The 17382-nt window shown below is 39.9% G+C and overlaps 1 protein-coding gene across 4 annotated transcripts in view; it reads right to left on the minus strand.

Annotated features, from left to right (window-relative positions):
• The window catches only part of CAMK2B (calcium/calmodulin dependent protein kinase II beta), a 173546-nt gene that overhangs the window by 123817 nt on the left and 32347 nt on the right, over positions 1 to 17382 (minus strand). For all 4 annotated transcript variants that reach the window (XM_081333755.1, XM_081333754.1, XM_081333753.1 and 1 more), the window contains exon 2: positions 12615 to 12709. In XM_081333755.1, the coding sequence (XP_081189881.1) occupies positions 12615 to 12709 (95 nt within the window). The remainder of the gene's footprint in view (positions 1 to 12614; positions 12710 to 17382) is intronic.

Here is a 17382-nt window from a genome sequence, read left to right on the forward strand (position 1 = left end):
TGTTTATATTCAGACTGAGAAATTTCAGGCTCTACTTACATGCTTGGGGGGGGGATGCCCTCCAAACATGTTGCATCACCCTCTTACCCACCACCATAGACCCTGATTCTCTTTGACCATCCAAAGCGTGTTCTCCCCTGGCTTACAGAAGCAGAAGAAGACAACCACCCATTTTCTTTTCCCCACTATGCTAAGAGTGAGCGTGCAGGTGGGTGTCCAGTTGCACTCTATTCAAAAGTAGCCCTTTCTAAAGGACCGGTGAACACTGGAATTTCCAAGACACGTTTACCTCTTTTCTCTTTCAGATTCAATGCACTATCAATATTCAGAGGAAGGAAAACCCTTTAGCTGAAAGACTAGGTCTTACGCTTGGTTGGATCCACACATGATTTTGATTATTGCTATGCTTGGTTTCTGCTTCTGAGCTGAACTTATTCCCGCCCCCTATGAACTGTGAAAAACTCTTTTAATTCAGCCACCTTCTGATTTCACACAGCTTGCAGCAGGTAAAGAGATTGTGATTCTAGAATCAACCAATTATGAACACCTTTCAAAGTCCCAAATGAAATCTGAAGTGTTAGTCAAAAAAAAAGCGGAGGTATCAAGTTAAGGTTTGATGACAAAGGGAGGAATGGAGGGCGAGAGAAATTAAGATTCTTATTTAAACATCTGTCAGGTTTCGGAAAGCAAAAATTCCGACAGTTAAACCTACAAAGTGATGCTGGAGAATGCTAAATAATTTTTTTTAAGAAAAAACCATCTATTCATTTACAAAATGCTCATTCTGTGTTAGGTAAAGGTAAAGGTAAAGGTTCCCCCGCACATGCGTGCTAGTCGTTTCCAACTCTAGGGTCCGGTGCTCATTTCCGTTTCAAAGCCGAAGAGCCAGCGCTTGTCCGAGGACGTCTCCGTGGTCATGTGGCCGGCATGACTAGACGCCAAAGGGGCATGGAACGCTGTTACCTTCCCACCATACTGGTCCCTATTTTTCTACTTGCATTTTGACGTGCTTTCGAACTGCTAGGTTGGCAGAAGCTGGGACGAGTAACAGGCGCTCACTCTGCTACGCGGCACTCGGGATTCGACCCGCCAAACTGCCGACCTTCTGATCGACAAGCTCAGCGTCCTAACCCACTGAGCCACCGCGTCCCTATATTCTGTGTTACAGCATCCAATTCTCCAAAACCTTTTTAAAAAAAAACATTGAAATTTCTTCTAGCCCACCACTATTTCTGTCTGACGCGAGCAGGTTTTTAGATTTTTTAAAAACCATTCTTGCAAAGTGGCTGATAATTGCTCATATGTGGTGACTCAATCTGTATCAGATTTTCCACCCTGTATTTAATAGCGAGAAGACAGGTCAACATGATATATCCACAAGAATACAACATAAACCAGAAATCTTCCACTTGTTGTGAATCACAGGCTCACATGGACATACATCCACAGGCAAACCATGGCTAGGTAACTATTAAGAAGCCTTTCAAACCTGAGGGTGATAAACTCCCCAATGAAAATAATGGCAACTCATGAAAATAACTCTCAAAATTATGTGGCTCTTTTATATAACAAAACTAAAGGGGGAGTAAATAACAGTCTGAGTCATAGGTCTTTTATATACCTAAATCCCATAATTTATTTGAATTCCTATTTAGATCTGCACAAAATCTCTAATGGTTAGGGTCAGTATAAACTTAGAGCAAGCGTTTCCTAACCTTGATGTGCGCAACCACCAATATATTAGTACTAGAATCCCCAGATTTTTAAAGAAAACTGGGTCTGCATTACATTAGCCGTGGCATTGCCATGGTTAGAATGCAATATTGCAGGCAAACTCTGCTCATTGCCATCAGTTCGATCCTGACCGGCTCAAGGCTGACTCAGCCTTCCATCCTTCCGAGGTCAGTAAAATGAGGACCCCGATTGTTGAGGGCAATAGGCTGACTCTATAAACCGCTTAGAGTGGGCTGTAAAGCACTGTGAAGCGGCGTATAAGTGCTATTGCTAAGTCCTTCTATGAGGTACAGCCAAACAAAAGCTTCTCTCTCTAGTTCTAACTAAGAAAGGGAAGTCTTACAGAGGGGAATAATGATCCTTTAAAGATCCAATTCCTGAACTATTCAGAATTTTATTTTTATCCCACTTTCATTACAAGAACCATGTGAGGTGGATTGGGCTTAAGAGTGACAGGCCCAAAGTCAGCCAGCCAGCTTTCGTGCCTAAAGCAGGACTAGAACTCAGCATCTTCTATGATTTTCGAGGAAATCACCAGTATTTTAAATTGTGCAACTGCTCAGAATACTACCATGTTTCCCTGAAAATAAGACCGTGTCTTATATTGATTTTTGCTCCAAAAGAGGCATTAGGGTTTATTTTTCGATTAGGTCTTATTTTCGAGGAAATACGGTACTAAATGAGTCTGCCTGGCTGACGATCTTAACTGGGGCTTATTTTGGGGGTGGGATTTATATTACGATCATCCTGAAAAATCACGATAAGGCTTATTTTTCGGTTGGGTCTTATTTGGGGGGAAACACAATAGCTCAACCAAAGGCTTCTCTCTCTAGTCCTAACCAGTAATTCAAATCAAAGCTACCGTATCTGAATTGCAAAACTTTGGGCAAAAAAAAGTAATCTCTTTGCTGCCATGTAGTATTTTTTATCTTTGCAGATCAAATCTTTAATTCAGGGGGGGGGGGTCTTTGGCATTTTGCAAGCAACTGAATCAAGACTCTTTGGTACATAAGCTATAATGCCTCTCAAAAAAACCACAAATAATAAACATGGACAAATCAAAACAAAACTCATAGTTCAGATTATTTCGAGTATTCTGCTAAGCAGGTGCTTGTTTTATCTTATTATGTATGATCAATTAGCCCGATGCACGTAGCACATTAACTATAATTGGTGGTTACTACAATATGAGAAGAAACCAGTCTGGCATATATTTAGAAAACTACAATGAAACATAGGTAATCTCCTCTTGTACCCTGCAGGAACCTTTGTCCTGAAGCTTCTCATTAATATATATGTATGTATGTATGTAAGTATGTATATATGTGTGTATATATATGTGTGTATATATATGTGTATATATATATATATATATATATATATATATATATATATATATATATATATATATATATATATATATATATATATATATATATATATATATATATATATATATATATATATATATATATATATATATATATATATATATATATATATATATATATGTGTGTGTGTGTGTGTGTGTGTATGTGTGTGTGTGTGTGTGTGTGTGTGTGTATGTATGTATATATATATATATATACACATACATATACAGTATATACACCCAATCAGAGCACACCTCCACCCCATCAGAACACAGCCAAGCCTCCACCCACAGAACACACCCCTTCTGGCAGTTTAAAAAAGAAGAAAAAACAGCCACTATCACACACTTCCCCCAGAAAAATGAAGCTGAAGTCACCAGCCTGAGGATGACGGATGAGATTTCGTTGAAACGTTGCCCTGATACCTCCAATTCTACGTGGGAAAAACCCCAAATGATCAAAGATCTACATACAAACACCCGTGAAAACCTCAGAAAACATATATATATATATATATATATATATATATATATATATATATATATATATATATATATATATATATATATATATATATATATATATATATATGTGTGTGTGTGTGTGTGTGTGTGTGTGTGTGTGTGTGTGTGTGTGTGTGTATGTATATATATATACACACACACATACATATACATACACACACACAGACACATACATACATATACATATACATATATACAGTATATATATAGTGAAAAGATATATTACTGTTAAATTTTTTCTACAATCAACTTCTGCCATATTTCAGTTCAACTCACCTTCTGATTGGATGTTTATATAGAGGTTATATTACAAGATTATAACCTCTATAAAAGCAGGAATGAGATCTGGACATTACTAAACGTTGATGCTGCTTCCAATGATTTCTTGAGCATAAGCCATAACAGAGTTTATTATTATTACTACATACAGTCACCTAACATGTCTACTTTTCTGTGCTAAGTTGGGACAACAGGAGTGTAGCCAGTTCTCATCCCACGGACTTGCATTTGTAATGGAATCAGAAGCAGGAAAAAGGAATAATAAAATATTAATTGAACAAAATCGTGCTGATTTTTCGTAAAAATCAAGCAGGGGAAAGAGTTCTCCAAATTCAAATAAAGGTAGAGAGGAAGAGTTTCAAATAATATCTTTCAAGGTGTAATTGTGAGAGGATGTGTAAAACTGGGTTAGAAAGGCCTCTGAACTTTTAGCATGTAAGACCTGGATTGAGAAAAACAAGCTGAGCATTCAAATCTTAAGAGAAACAAGCATCCGTATGAAAGTTCCTATTTAAAATCTTGAAAAATACTCATTTCTGCGTTAGGCTTCACACAGGCATGACTAAAAGCTTCTGCTTTTCAGTCACCAACCCCCTTGTTTAGGAATTGGCTTAATCAGCAAGAAGCCTTCCACGGTAGTGATAAGAGTAGATTAGCTATTTTACTGCAGACAAGAATGACAGTATGCAGTATGCAGGACTCAAAAATGATAAAAAGGATGATCTGCTTAATCATTAACTGAAATAAAGATTGACTGACTGATGAAGCACCTGAAGGCAGGACAAGAAACAATGGATAGAAACTAATCAAGGAGAGAAGCAACCTAGAACTGAGGAGAAATTTCCTGACAGTGAAAACAATTGATCAGTGGAACGACTTGCCTTCAGAAGTTGTGGTTTGTTCCAATACTGGAGGTTTTTAAAAAGAGACTGGACAGCCATTTGTCTGAATTGGTATAGGGCTTCCTGCCTGAGCAGGGGGTTAGACTAGATGACCTCCAAGGTCCCTTCCAACTCTGTTATCCTGTTATTCTGAGTCAAGCAGATATTAAGTGGGTACCACGGTTTTCAAACTTATTTTTAAACTTACCCAAAGCAGAACATCCAGATTCAGTCACAGTTTTGCTCCATACAGTATCAACCTTGTAAACTCTCAAGGTTCCTCTTTCCGCTACGTATCCAAGATGGACAGTGACTAATATTTATATATATTTATATGTAAGGGTGTAGGTATATGCATGTATATAGCATGTTTACATGTATGTCATGTATGTGTCCACTTTTGAGAGGAGGCAACAGGATTTCATTTTTAATCCGTTACCAGTGTGCCCGCAGTAAAAAAAAACGACAATAAAGATCATCTATATCTTATTCTTCCAATAGATCAGGGGTCGGCAACCTTGGCTCTTTTATGACTCGCGGACTTCAACTCCCAGAATTCCTGAGCCAGCGTAGCTGGCTCGGGAATTCTGGGAGTTGAAGTCTGCGAGTCATAAAAGAGCCAAGGTTGCCGACCCCTGCAATAGATATTTGGCTTTCTTTTTGATAATTCTGGAAGTCAGGAGACCCATTTATTTCTAGCCTGGCTTTTCTTCAATAACTCAAGGTCCCATACAGATTACAAATTCTCCTATTTTTCAATAACAGTCCTTTGGGGTAGGCTCTGTACAGTGTTCTGGGGAGCACTGATTCCTGCCTTATCTTGATGACCTAAACTCTAAGGAAGGGGTCCCCAACAGTTTGGGCACCAGGAACCGGTTCCGTGGAGAGAGATTTTTCCATGGACTGGACGGTGCGTGGTGTTTTGTGCTGCCTGCATCTCGCGGATGGGGCTTTGCTTGTTTGTGCAGACTGGCTGCTGGCATACTGCGGCCCGGTACTGGTCCACTGACTGGGAGTTGGGGACCCTTACTCTAAGGTGAACATTAGAAGTTAGTTCAACCACAAAAATCCCCTCAACTATCTTCTTTCTTTGTATTTGGATAGCCATTCGTCTAACAGGGAATCCCCAACTTACAACCACAATTGAGCTGAAAAATGTCTGTCGCTAAGCGAGACACTTGTTAAAGAAGCCTTGCCCCGTGTTACGACCTTTCCTGCCACAACTGTTAATTGAACCACTGCGGTTTTTAAGTTAGTAATATGGTTGTTAAGGGAATCTGGTTTCCCCGTTGACATCATAAATTTGAGCCAGTTGTCAAGGGTCTGAATTTTGATCACGTGACCACGGGGGGGGGGGGGAGGTTTGCTGCAACGGTCATAAGTGTGAAAAATGGTCACAAGTCACTTTTTTCAGTGCCATTGTAGCTTCGAAACGTCATTAAACGAAATTTTGTAAGTCAAGGACTGCTTGTATATACAATCAGAATGATTTGATCAAATCAATTTTTTCCCCAAAAAATACTTTTTCCTGGACCTTGTTATATATTGTTATATAACAATATATAAAGTGTGTGTTCTTGTTATAAATTGTGTGTTCTTTGTGTACATTTTAAATTGCCTGAGCATTGTATCAGTTTCTTCCACAACAGTTTTGAGGAGAATCAATAAACTTGCTAATTGGCCTTTAATTAGCAGTATGATCCCACTTGCTGTTTCGAAAGAGTTTGCTAGAACATTGCATTTCCTTTCAAAAGCTTTCACGTTATATACCTGGCTTTCCTGCCAAGCCATACAATGAACGAAATCAATGGAGCCCCTCTTTCAGAGAGAGCGGGGTGGGGGGGTAGGGGTGCAGAAATGTGGTAAATAAAAAAATAAAATTTTCTTGAAACATTTTAAGCCCAAGTTTCAGAAAAAGAAAAGAATCTAGGGTAAAAATTCATACAATAGTTCAATGGACAGGAAATATTCTTTACTCCTGGAGGATAATTTAACTTGTACCCAAGAATTTATTTAGGACATACCAAACAAGGCTTTTAACTGTGCAATCAACATTTATAGAAGAGCTGAGGTTTATTTATTTAAAGAAGAGCTGAGGTTTATTTATTTATTAAAAGCTTTCTAGGTAGCTTCTCATTAGTGTGATTTACAATAGCTATAAAGTTATTCCAAAACAGAATAAAAGAGGCGGACGGTGGGGGTGGGGGGGAACAGAATAGAACAAGATCAAAACAATAACTGGGAAGAAGGAGAGGCCGGTGAAAACTGGCATTAATAGGTGGGTTTTTAAGCAACTCCCGTCACCATCCATGGTGACACAAACCAGATGGGAAGTCATTCCACACAGCACAGATGTCACTGCAGAGAAGATCCATCTCTGTATCACCATCAAGTGGCCAGTTTGCAAGTGAGGACATGTAAAATCTCTCTCCAATGATAAGATTTCTCCCGAGATCAGGGATGCTTAGGAAAAAGCTATCACTGCAGACATATTTTAATACAATGTGGGCTTGAGTTATTTAGGGAATGGCAGCCTGACATCAATGCCTTGAATCTAAATGGCAGAAGTCTGAAAGCCAAGGTAATAATGCAGTCGCATTTTGTAACATTCCGACTTCTTCTTACAGGAAAGGACTGCATCACAACAGTGTTACTCAACCTTGTTAACTTTAAGATGTATGGACTTCAACTCCCAGAATTCCCGAGTCAGCAACCATGATAAGGTTGAGAAACAGGGTGTTACAGTCATCCAATCTTGAGGTTACCTATGATGAATCACCACAACCATGCTATCCTATCCAGAAACAGAGCAGTTGATGTATTAGCCTCAGCCAAGAATGGTTTCTCCTGGTTACAAAAAAATCAACTGAGTGTCCAGGGATAACAATGGACCTGTAACAGAATAACAGAGTTGGCAGGGACCTTGAAGGTCTTCTAGTCCAACCTCCTGCTCATGCAGGAAACCCTATACCATTTCAGACAAATGGTTGTCCAATCTCTTTTTAAAAGCCTCCAGTGTTGGAGCACCCACAACCTCTGGAGGCAAGTCATTCCACTGATTAATTATTCTCACTGTCAGGAAATTCCTCCTTAGTTCCTTGGCTACTTTCCATCTGTTGCTTCTTGTCCTGCCTTCAGGTGCTTTGGAGAATAGTTTGACTCCCTCTTCTTTGGGGCAGCCCCTGAGATACTGGAACGCTGCTATCATGTCAACCCTAGTTCTTTTCATTAAACTTTACGTCCCATGGACTTCAAATCCCAGAATTCCTGAGCCAGCATGAAGTCCACAGGTCTTAAATTTACCATAGTTGCCCACCTCTGATCTAGGACTATCCCCAGATTTGCAATGCTTTCTTTCAGAGGGAAAGGCGACGTAGCCAGACGCTCCTCATATAATTATTCATCTTCATATGGTCTCTTTTCCCCCTTATTTTTCCCTGTCATACTTTCCTAATTCCAAGAAAATGCTCAGCAAATATAAAGGAGAGGGCAAAGGAGGAGGTGGATAACATGCTGGGGATATCCCTCCTTTATTGCTTGCCCAGACTTGGCAGCTCCAGAGGTACTTTGTATTCTGCAAGCTCTGTCATTTCTCATCTTGCAAAGCTTCTTTGAACTTACACACAGAGATTGTCTCAAAAACTGATATATTTATGTCTGAGAAAGTATGTGGAGGATGCAGCTATGTGGGTTACATAGGGAAGGGATTGGAAAAAATAATTAAAAAAGGAAATCGCCATGCCCAAGTCACTGAAATCATGCACAAGCTACCACTTTTCATATTTTTTTTCTAAAGAAGAGAGGCAAAACTTGACACAACTTGCTAATTTCCACTGCCTACTCCCCTGTTCCCTTTGAAGATCCAGAATTTGGAATCCCTCATCAAAAGAGAAAAGAAAAGAAAAGGAATGAGACTCTAAGGAGATTCTGCGGTTTCTTATCTGGTTGATAAACTCAATTGGCTCACCAAGAGCCTTGGTGGAGCAGTGGGCTAATGCCTCCTTAAGTAACACCAGCTGCCTGCAATTAGTGCAGGTTCGCATCCCACCAGGCTCAAGGTTGACTCAGCCTTCCATCCTTCCCAGGTAGGTAAAATGAGGACCCAGATTGTTGGGGGCAATAAGCTGACTTTGTAATAATGCCGCTTGGGGGGGGGGCAAAAGCCCTAATAAGCAGGCATATACATAGAATGAAGGCTATTGCTAAGCACATTGATTTATGCTTCTTAGATTGTAAGCTGCCCTGAGTCTTCAGAGAATGGCGGGATATAAATGGGATTAAAAAAATAATAATTGGAAATTTAAAGAGCAGAGAGGGTGATGGGAGGGAGGGAAGAGTCTGATTAGCAAATTTCCCAGTGAGATTATGGAAATAACAATGTACACCTTGTTGAACTTTATTAGTTTACTGTTTACTGGTATTGGTAATGGTATAAAGTAAACCGAAGAAGCTATATATTTGTCTGGCACATTCCAAGCTGTAATGACTAACTCAAATCAGGTTACAGAGTGATATAACATGTGAACCCAGCCGATCTGTGTAAAAGCTATGGTTAAAGTTAGGGATTTTTTTTCCTTTTTAAATTCAATTCCTTATAGTAATAGACCAAAAAGTTGGTCTATGATTATGAAATCATGAGAAAATTCATCCTTGCATTTTGTCCTTAGATGTTTTATTTAACGCTCACTCAAATAGAAACAAACTTCATTAAATTCATCCGCTTCTTTTTGTGAATTTTTGTAATTTTTGTAATTGTAAGTCAGTCACTCTGGATAATGTGATGGCATATAAATTAAATAAATTTTATGGATGCTCAGATTATTCATTCACCCGGCTACTATTTACTAATCTATACTGAATAAATCCAGGCGCTCACAAGGACAAAAATAAGACTTAACTTTTTCAAAAAAAAAGCAAACTTATTGGTGAAGCTGTCAAACATGATCTTCGTCATTAGCCCCTTTTCAACTGGCCAACCTAACTTTGAAACAATGCACAGCTAATAATTTCCAGACTTCCATTTTTTTCCTCAGTAAGCTTTTTCCATCAGAATTTGACACTTAAGAAAAAATTATCATTTTCATCCTGCTTTTTTCCCCCCAAAGCAGCTTATAGGATTAAAACACAGAAAGACAATTAAAACATAACTGAAGCACAGTTATAATAAGAACTCAGTTAGCACCTTCAGGAGATCAAACCGAGTCCCAACTGGCAAGTTAAAAGCTACGCGCACCAGGGAGTTTAACAAAATGAATCTGAATACAAAATATATAGTTGTGGTAAGAGGGTGTGCTGTGTATCAGAAAAATATATGGGGGCCCCACTTGATGCAAAACCTATATTGGTCTCTAAGAGCTTTTCCCTTCCTAGAGAAACAAACTAGATGTCAAACAAGTGCCTGTATTCCATATTTATTTATTTAAGCCACAATTGAAATGTTCATATTGTGAATTAACATATTTATATTTGCAAGTAGTTTTTTCCCCCTCAATTTTTGTAGCTACTGTAATTCATTTACTAGACAATCAACACTTAGGCACAAACCATAGCTTAAATCCAGCAACGGATATATTTGTTCTGGGCAAAATCAAAATCACCTTATATCTTAGCATATTATGCAAAGCCACTGCTTTTCTTCTTTCCCATGTACAAGATATCCATTTACAGGCAGTGTGGAAATATTTGTGTAAAGCTGAATTTCTGTCAGTCTAGTCTGATGTAATCTGTGGAGCTTAATAGATCCGGATTCCCATAAGAGGAATGAAACACTGGCTGATTCTAAACAGGCTCACATGGATGTAAATGCATTGCAAATTTAACTGTGGATTCCCACATTTCTACTTTAACTTAAGTGTCTTAGCTTAAATACTTGCTTCCAATACTTTACCTATCAGCCTTTTACAGTTACCGTATTTTCCGGCGTATAAGACGACTTTTTAACCCATGAAAATCTTCTTAAAGGTCGGGGGTCGTCTTATACGCCGGGTCGTCTTATATGCCAGAAAATACGGTATTCTGCAGTCTGACCAAAATGCCTTTTGATAACTACTACTTACAAAGTCCTGTACAGCTCCTGTATCATTCTCACATAGAGTTAATCTACTCATAATCATGAGCTCCTTTTAAACACTTCAGAACTGCCACTAATCAGCTTCCCTCTAAACTCCAATATCTCAAGCTCAGCCTGTCCTTTGCACCTAAACTTTAGTAATCCAATTAGCAAGTTAGTTACCCTGCCTAGGCTGTGCATGGAATTTATCTTTAAGCAATCATCGTTAAAAGGCAAATCATGTTTTCCTCTGGGATCGAACATTATGGCTTGAAAATTAAATTATGGGAAATGCTAGCTCTTCGTGTGGAAATGGACAAAGAGATGATGATGATGTCTCCACAACCTGGAGAGGAGGAGCTGAACCAAGCAGAACATTAGATCTTATCTATCCAACCCTTTTTACCCTGAACAGAGGCGCCCCAATGGGACCTTCTACTTCATATAAAGAACTTTTCTCCTCTCCTGTGGATTTGACCACAGAATCATAAGAGTTGGAAGGAAGATTAGAGATCATCCAATCCAATCCCCCAAACACTGCAAAATTCACTATAGCATCCCCAAAAGAGGACTATCCAATCCCTCCAGTGAAGGGGAAGAAACCCCTCCATGGGCCATATATTTCACTTCGATGGTCAGCACTTACTGTCAAGAAATTCTTCCTCAGGTCTAATCCAGTATTTCTCAACCTCAATAACTTTACGTTGTGTGGATTTCAACTTCCAGAATTCCCCTGCCAGTGTGCCTAAAATCGTGGAGGCCGTATTCTGTGTGTAATCTAACCGACTGAGAATAGTGGGGAGAAACAACTTCTCTTGACTTGGGCACTGCACTTCAGTTGTTGCAGCCTAGCCCAAGCGTTTTGCTCTTTTGCCACCATCTTTTGTCGGCTCACATTTCAGTTTAGGATCCGTCAAAAGAGGCAGCGTTTTCACACGCCCTGTCCCTCTGTATCGGTGAGGAACAATAAAAGAAGCTGTTCAGAAGAAATTCTTCTGTCCTTCTTGGTTCTTGGGCCCTGACATTGAGTCCCCATCTCTGTATTTCCGAATACAGATTATTACGTGCAATTCTGAAGATCTAGTATGATCCGCTTCCTGTCAGAAAAGAACTAAAAGTCACGTGTGAACCAAGTACAAGGTGAAATGAATTCTTTCGCTCTCATGGTCACTTAAGAGATTCTTAAAATTAGCACTTCATGGCTTAATGACTCTCATCTTCACCTACTGCCTGGCTCTCCTGTCACAAGGCCCAGGTCAATCGCTCACCACACCATATCTTCAGCAAATTCAATTTCTTTCATTTTGTCTTCATTATTCCCACAGACACCCTTTTCCATCCATAAATTTCCACTGCCAACTAGTTCATTCCACTCTATAAAATATAAATATCTGGGTCCTTTGAGCTCATCATAAATTTCGAAACTCCAAGGGCAAAAGGGACGGTTGGAAAATGACAAAAAAAAATTCCCTAGTAACCGAAGGAAAGAAAGGGATGCAAACTACTTTTGAAAAGAAACTGCAGGAAGAGCTATTCATCCTTCGAGAGCCTTTTCCATTATCTCCTGTTGATAAGCAGTAATTTCTGCACTTGTTATCTCCGGCATCTTTGCCTTGTTCACCAGAACTACCAATCTATTTTCTCATCGTTCCACATGTTGAGTGTGTCTCTTTAAACACGGCAGCAGCTCTGGGAAACCAAAACCGCAGAATTCTTCTAGAGCAGAACTATGCAAAGCCCAGCCATTTTGCGGAAAGAAGGAAACCAGCCCTACCTCTTGCTGAGAGCTTCTTGGTGTTGATAATCTTGGCTGCGTATTCATGTCCAGTGCAAAGTTTGACACAGCGTCTCACCACGGAAAAAGCCCCCCTGAAGAAGGACAGGGAAAAAGAGAGAGGTTAATGACTGCATGCCAGGAGAATTTCATGGACATGCTCTTTGCAAAATTCCTAATCCATTCTTTTTAAAAAAAAAGAAAGAAAGAAAGAAAAGAAAAAAGAAAAAAGAAAAAAAAAAGAAAAGTATGGCTTTGCACCCATTTGATTAGCATGCTGATATTTAAACTATTTTTATCCCGCTGTCTAGTTCACACTTTTACAAATACCCCTAGTCCATGTTCACAGCCTGACAGATGTGGCAGACAAGGAGAAGGTGATGGGGAAGAAAGAGGAAAGAGCAAATTCAGTCATAAGCACTTAAGCTTATGATTCAGGTCGCAACCAGCTGGAATCAAAGAGATTCGTGGCTTCCCAATGTACCTTTCCACATGTAAGTAGGGCCCTTTGATCAGATTAGAAGAATCTCCACCAACAGAATCTCTCTCTGAATTAAATTTCATTGTGCTAGTCTCACCCATCCCTGAACTGCCTCCAGAGCTGTTAAATCATTCCACAGCACTTCTAGGCTCCATAGATAAGTGGAATACAGCACAAACGCAAGCCTACAGGTGATTTAACCCAATGGCTGCCAGTGGTTATAAATCAAGGAACAAGTTGGAAGATTGAGCATTGAAGAAGTCAGTGCCCACCGAGAGAAGTCCTCAGCCTTCACTTTCTGAGTTCTCTTCTCCAAGGTAGACTAGCATTATGATACAGGTAGTCCTTGACTTAAAAGCATTCACTTAGCGACCGTTCAAAGTTACACCGGCATTGAAAAAAGTGATTTACAACTGGTGCTTGCGCTTATGACAGTTGCTACATCCCCATGGTCATGTGATCTGAATTGAGGTACTTGGCCACCAGCATGTATTTAGGTAGGAGATACAGGAGTATAGCCAGCCGTACCAACAGGCTGAAGAACAGCTTCTATCCATGGGCTGTCAGGCTCTTGAACGGGAAATAACTTTATGTATTGACTTGCGAGGCCGGTGTGTTGTGCAATTAGCTCACATGGTGTAACAAGATGGAGGGTTTGTTGTCACTGTGAGTTGTGGTGGTGGGGGCATGAAGGGAGGCTCAGCCAATGTCAATGTATACATGGTTGTACTTTGACAATAAAGGTTTGTTCAAAACATTCAATCTGGGGGGGTCACGTGATCACCATCCTCAACTTTCCCAGCCAGCTTCTAACAAGCAAAGTCAATGGGGGAAGCTGGATTCGCTTAACGACCACACAGTTCACTTAACAGTGATTTGCTTAGCAACCGTAGCCAAACAGGTAGTAAAATCAGGTGCAACTCAGTAACTACATTGCTCGGCAATGGAAGTTCGGGTCCCAATTGGGGGCATAGGTTGAGGAGTATCTATAATGTATCCCTCACCCCACCCCAGTCCTATTCTAACAGAATTCCCCAGTCAACATCCCTGAAAACAAAGAGAGACAAAAGGCAAACATCAGAACTCTACTGTTCTCTCCCATGCTCTGATGGAAGACCACCATCAAGATTGTCACAGCACTTTACAGCCCTCTGTAAGTGGTTTACAGAGTCAGCATATTGCCCCCAACAATCCGGGTCCGCAGTTTACCGACCTTGGAAGGATGGAAGGCTGAGTCTGCCTTGAGCTGGTCAGGATCGAACTCCTGGCAGTAAGCAGAGTTAGCCTGCAACACTGCATTCTAGCTACTGCACCACCATGGCCATGTATTAAGATATGAGAATTTTTAGCAGCCAGACAGTACATAGAATAGAAGGACAACTGACTCATATTTATGACGGTACAAGACGAAATAAAAGTATTGTATGGCATGAACGATGGTAGCTTGGCTGCATCCATTTCATTCTGCCCAAGCCATGCTTTAGATGCAAGAAGCCTGAACGTCTAGCCTGTGAAACCAGTGCAAGGGGCTGTAGCTGCCCCAAATTCTCAGCCATAAACTATCTAAGCCAATTTTAGCAGATGAGGTAGTTAAAAAAAGCCAAAACAAGGCTACAGTGTGAGTTTAGTTTTAGTACACTGTGTGACCCATTAAAACAGGGTTAACGTTTTGTGCAAACAGAATCAGGAAGTCATTACTTCAGGGCCTTATTCACTAGATAGATCGATAATGGGCTCACGCATCATGCCGCATTAAGGTTTATTTTAATCATGGTTTCTTGAACCAAGGAATCTGAATTCATAAACTACAAGTAGGACAGTTGCTATCTTTATACAACAGCTTAAATTGGGGAAAAAATAACACATATTCTGATTTCATGTGCTGCGTGAACAGACCAAAAGTGTTGGGAGTAGGAAAATATTTGGTCTGAGCTCATCTTATATGCTTAACGTGTTGGGCAGCTTCTGCTTTCAGATCTGAAAATTATTTATTAATATTGGATCATCAAGAAACTGTCAAAGCTCAAACCAGATTTAACATAGGCCTTCCAAGTCAAACAATTTATCTTCGAAACGCAATTGGCTTTTATCTGAAAACTCCCGATACGACCTTTAACATTTGGCTTTTGCATTTAAAAAAAACATCTTTTATTTTTCTCACAACCAAGAGGCTTTAAAAATGGGCCACACAGACATCTCTCTCTCAGGGATTGTTAAACTAATTAATCCTGTTCTATTGTGGGACAGTGAGCTTTTCGAAATATCATTCTATAACCTTTTCTGATTCTCAGAGTGTTATACGTTAGCTGGTGGCCTCAGATGCTCTTTTGTCGACAACTCACAACAGCTGTCTTTCCCTCATGCCACAATTCCAACCAGTAGGAAAACTGTAGGATTAGAACCATGCGGATGTCACATTTAAGACCAAAAGCATGAGGCTGTTTGTTCTTCACTGGCTGCTTCCAAAGGAGAATCTTAAGACAACCGAATAATTGTTGGTACATAAGAGAGGATCTAAGGTGTGGTTCTGATGGTGGACCTCTGGGTTCTGATGGGAGGTGTGCCAAGCCTACAAGGAATTTGGATGGCTTCCACCCTAGGAGGGGCATAGGCAGAAAGTATTGCAAAATAAAAAGTGAAAAGCAAAAATAAACGCTTAAGGAAATAAACCACGTCAATTAATATGTGATTCCGCCAAAGGATGCTAGCATGCAGGCACATTTTCACTGGAAATAAGGTAGCCCTCAACTTTTGACCACAGTTGCTAAGTGAATCACTGCAGTTGTTAAGCTAGTAATATGGTTGTTAAGTGAATCTGGCTTCCCCATTGACTTTGCTTGTCAGAAAGTCGCAAAAGGGGATTACAGGACCCCAGGGACGCTGCGACCGTCATAAATATGAGCCAGTTGCCAAGCGCCTAAATTTTGATTATGGAGTCATGGGGATGCTGCAATGATTGTAAGTGTGAAAAATGATCATAGGTCACTTTTTTCAGTGCTGTTGCAACTTCGAACAGTCACTAAATGATGTAAGTTGAGGTCTACCTGTATGGTTTTATTCCTGAGTGGACACATGCAGCATCAAATGTGAACGTGCAGACTATGTTAACTCAAGTGCAATCCAATAGGGTTGTGTCAGCTTTTGTCCACCAAATATCCACCCAAAATGATGGGACCGAAACATCCAGAATTTTCAAGCGGCAAACTCTGGAAGTTGCAATTCCAGCCTATTGAGAGAGTTTGCATTTAAATGACAACGATTAAAGTGATACACTGAGTTGGAGAAAAGGGAATTTTGGATTTTGGGAGTCCAGCACACCTGGAAGACATCAGATGCGAGAAGTCTGTTCCAGGATAACAGGACAGAATTCCAGACTAAGACTGCAGTGCTACCTCTATTTCATCAGCACATGAGCCATGAAGCCTGGGAAGAAGCCTTTGCCTCAATAATTGCTTTATATTTTTTAAAAGTTGATGTTCCATATCTGGTGTTTCTAGACAATATGATCAGATAGCAGATAATAGGAAATATTTTTTATTCCTTGAGACTCCGAGGAGGGGGGGGGGGAAAGACAGGAGTTGGAGCAAGCAAAAGTGGCTTAATTGGACAAAACATCCTGGCCTACTTTGAAGTAGCTCCCTTGACAATGTGGTCTGCAGTCCTCATCTGAAATCCTAGCTCCAAAACAAAACACCCCAATATCTCTAGCTGACTACTTTTGGTTTCTAGATAAGTCACTTACAGAAAGGCAATGATCTGCATCCATTTTCCACCAGATACCAACGAACGTTCTAATTTTTATCTTCTTTTCCCCCCCATGTGTGTTTCTTCTTCTCCTCTCCATGTATTTTAATTCAGATTAGAAAAATAAGTTAGAATGGCATAATTAACATTAGTCCAAGGGGAAATGAAAATGATTAATGCATGAAACCAACCAGGCTTCAGGTTTTTGGAACTACTGGAAAAAAATCAAGACTCCCGTTCATTTCAAGGTTTAAAATTACTCCTTAAAATAGCAAAAGAGGGGATGCCATTTCTGGAAAACGAGAACCCTGGAGAAGAAGAGTTGACCGACTGCGTACTGCCACCCTATAAACAGGTTCGATAAAACTGAGTTACAGAAGATTTATTTATTAATTTATCATTAAATTTATTGGCTGCCCGTCTTACCAGGGGGAAAACTCTGGGAGGCTTACAGTATTACAAAACCTAAAACTACACAACACCTATAAACAATAGAAATAAAATACTGCAAAATAACCAATACTCAAGCCTGACTAAAAGATG

Source organism: Vipera berus, assembly GCF_964194415.1.
Source record: "Vipera berus genome assembly, chromosome: 8".
Taxonomy (NCBI): Eukaryota; Metazoa; Chordata; class Lepidosauria; order Squamata; family Viperidae; genus Vipera; species Vipera berus.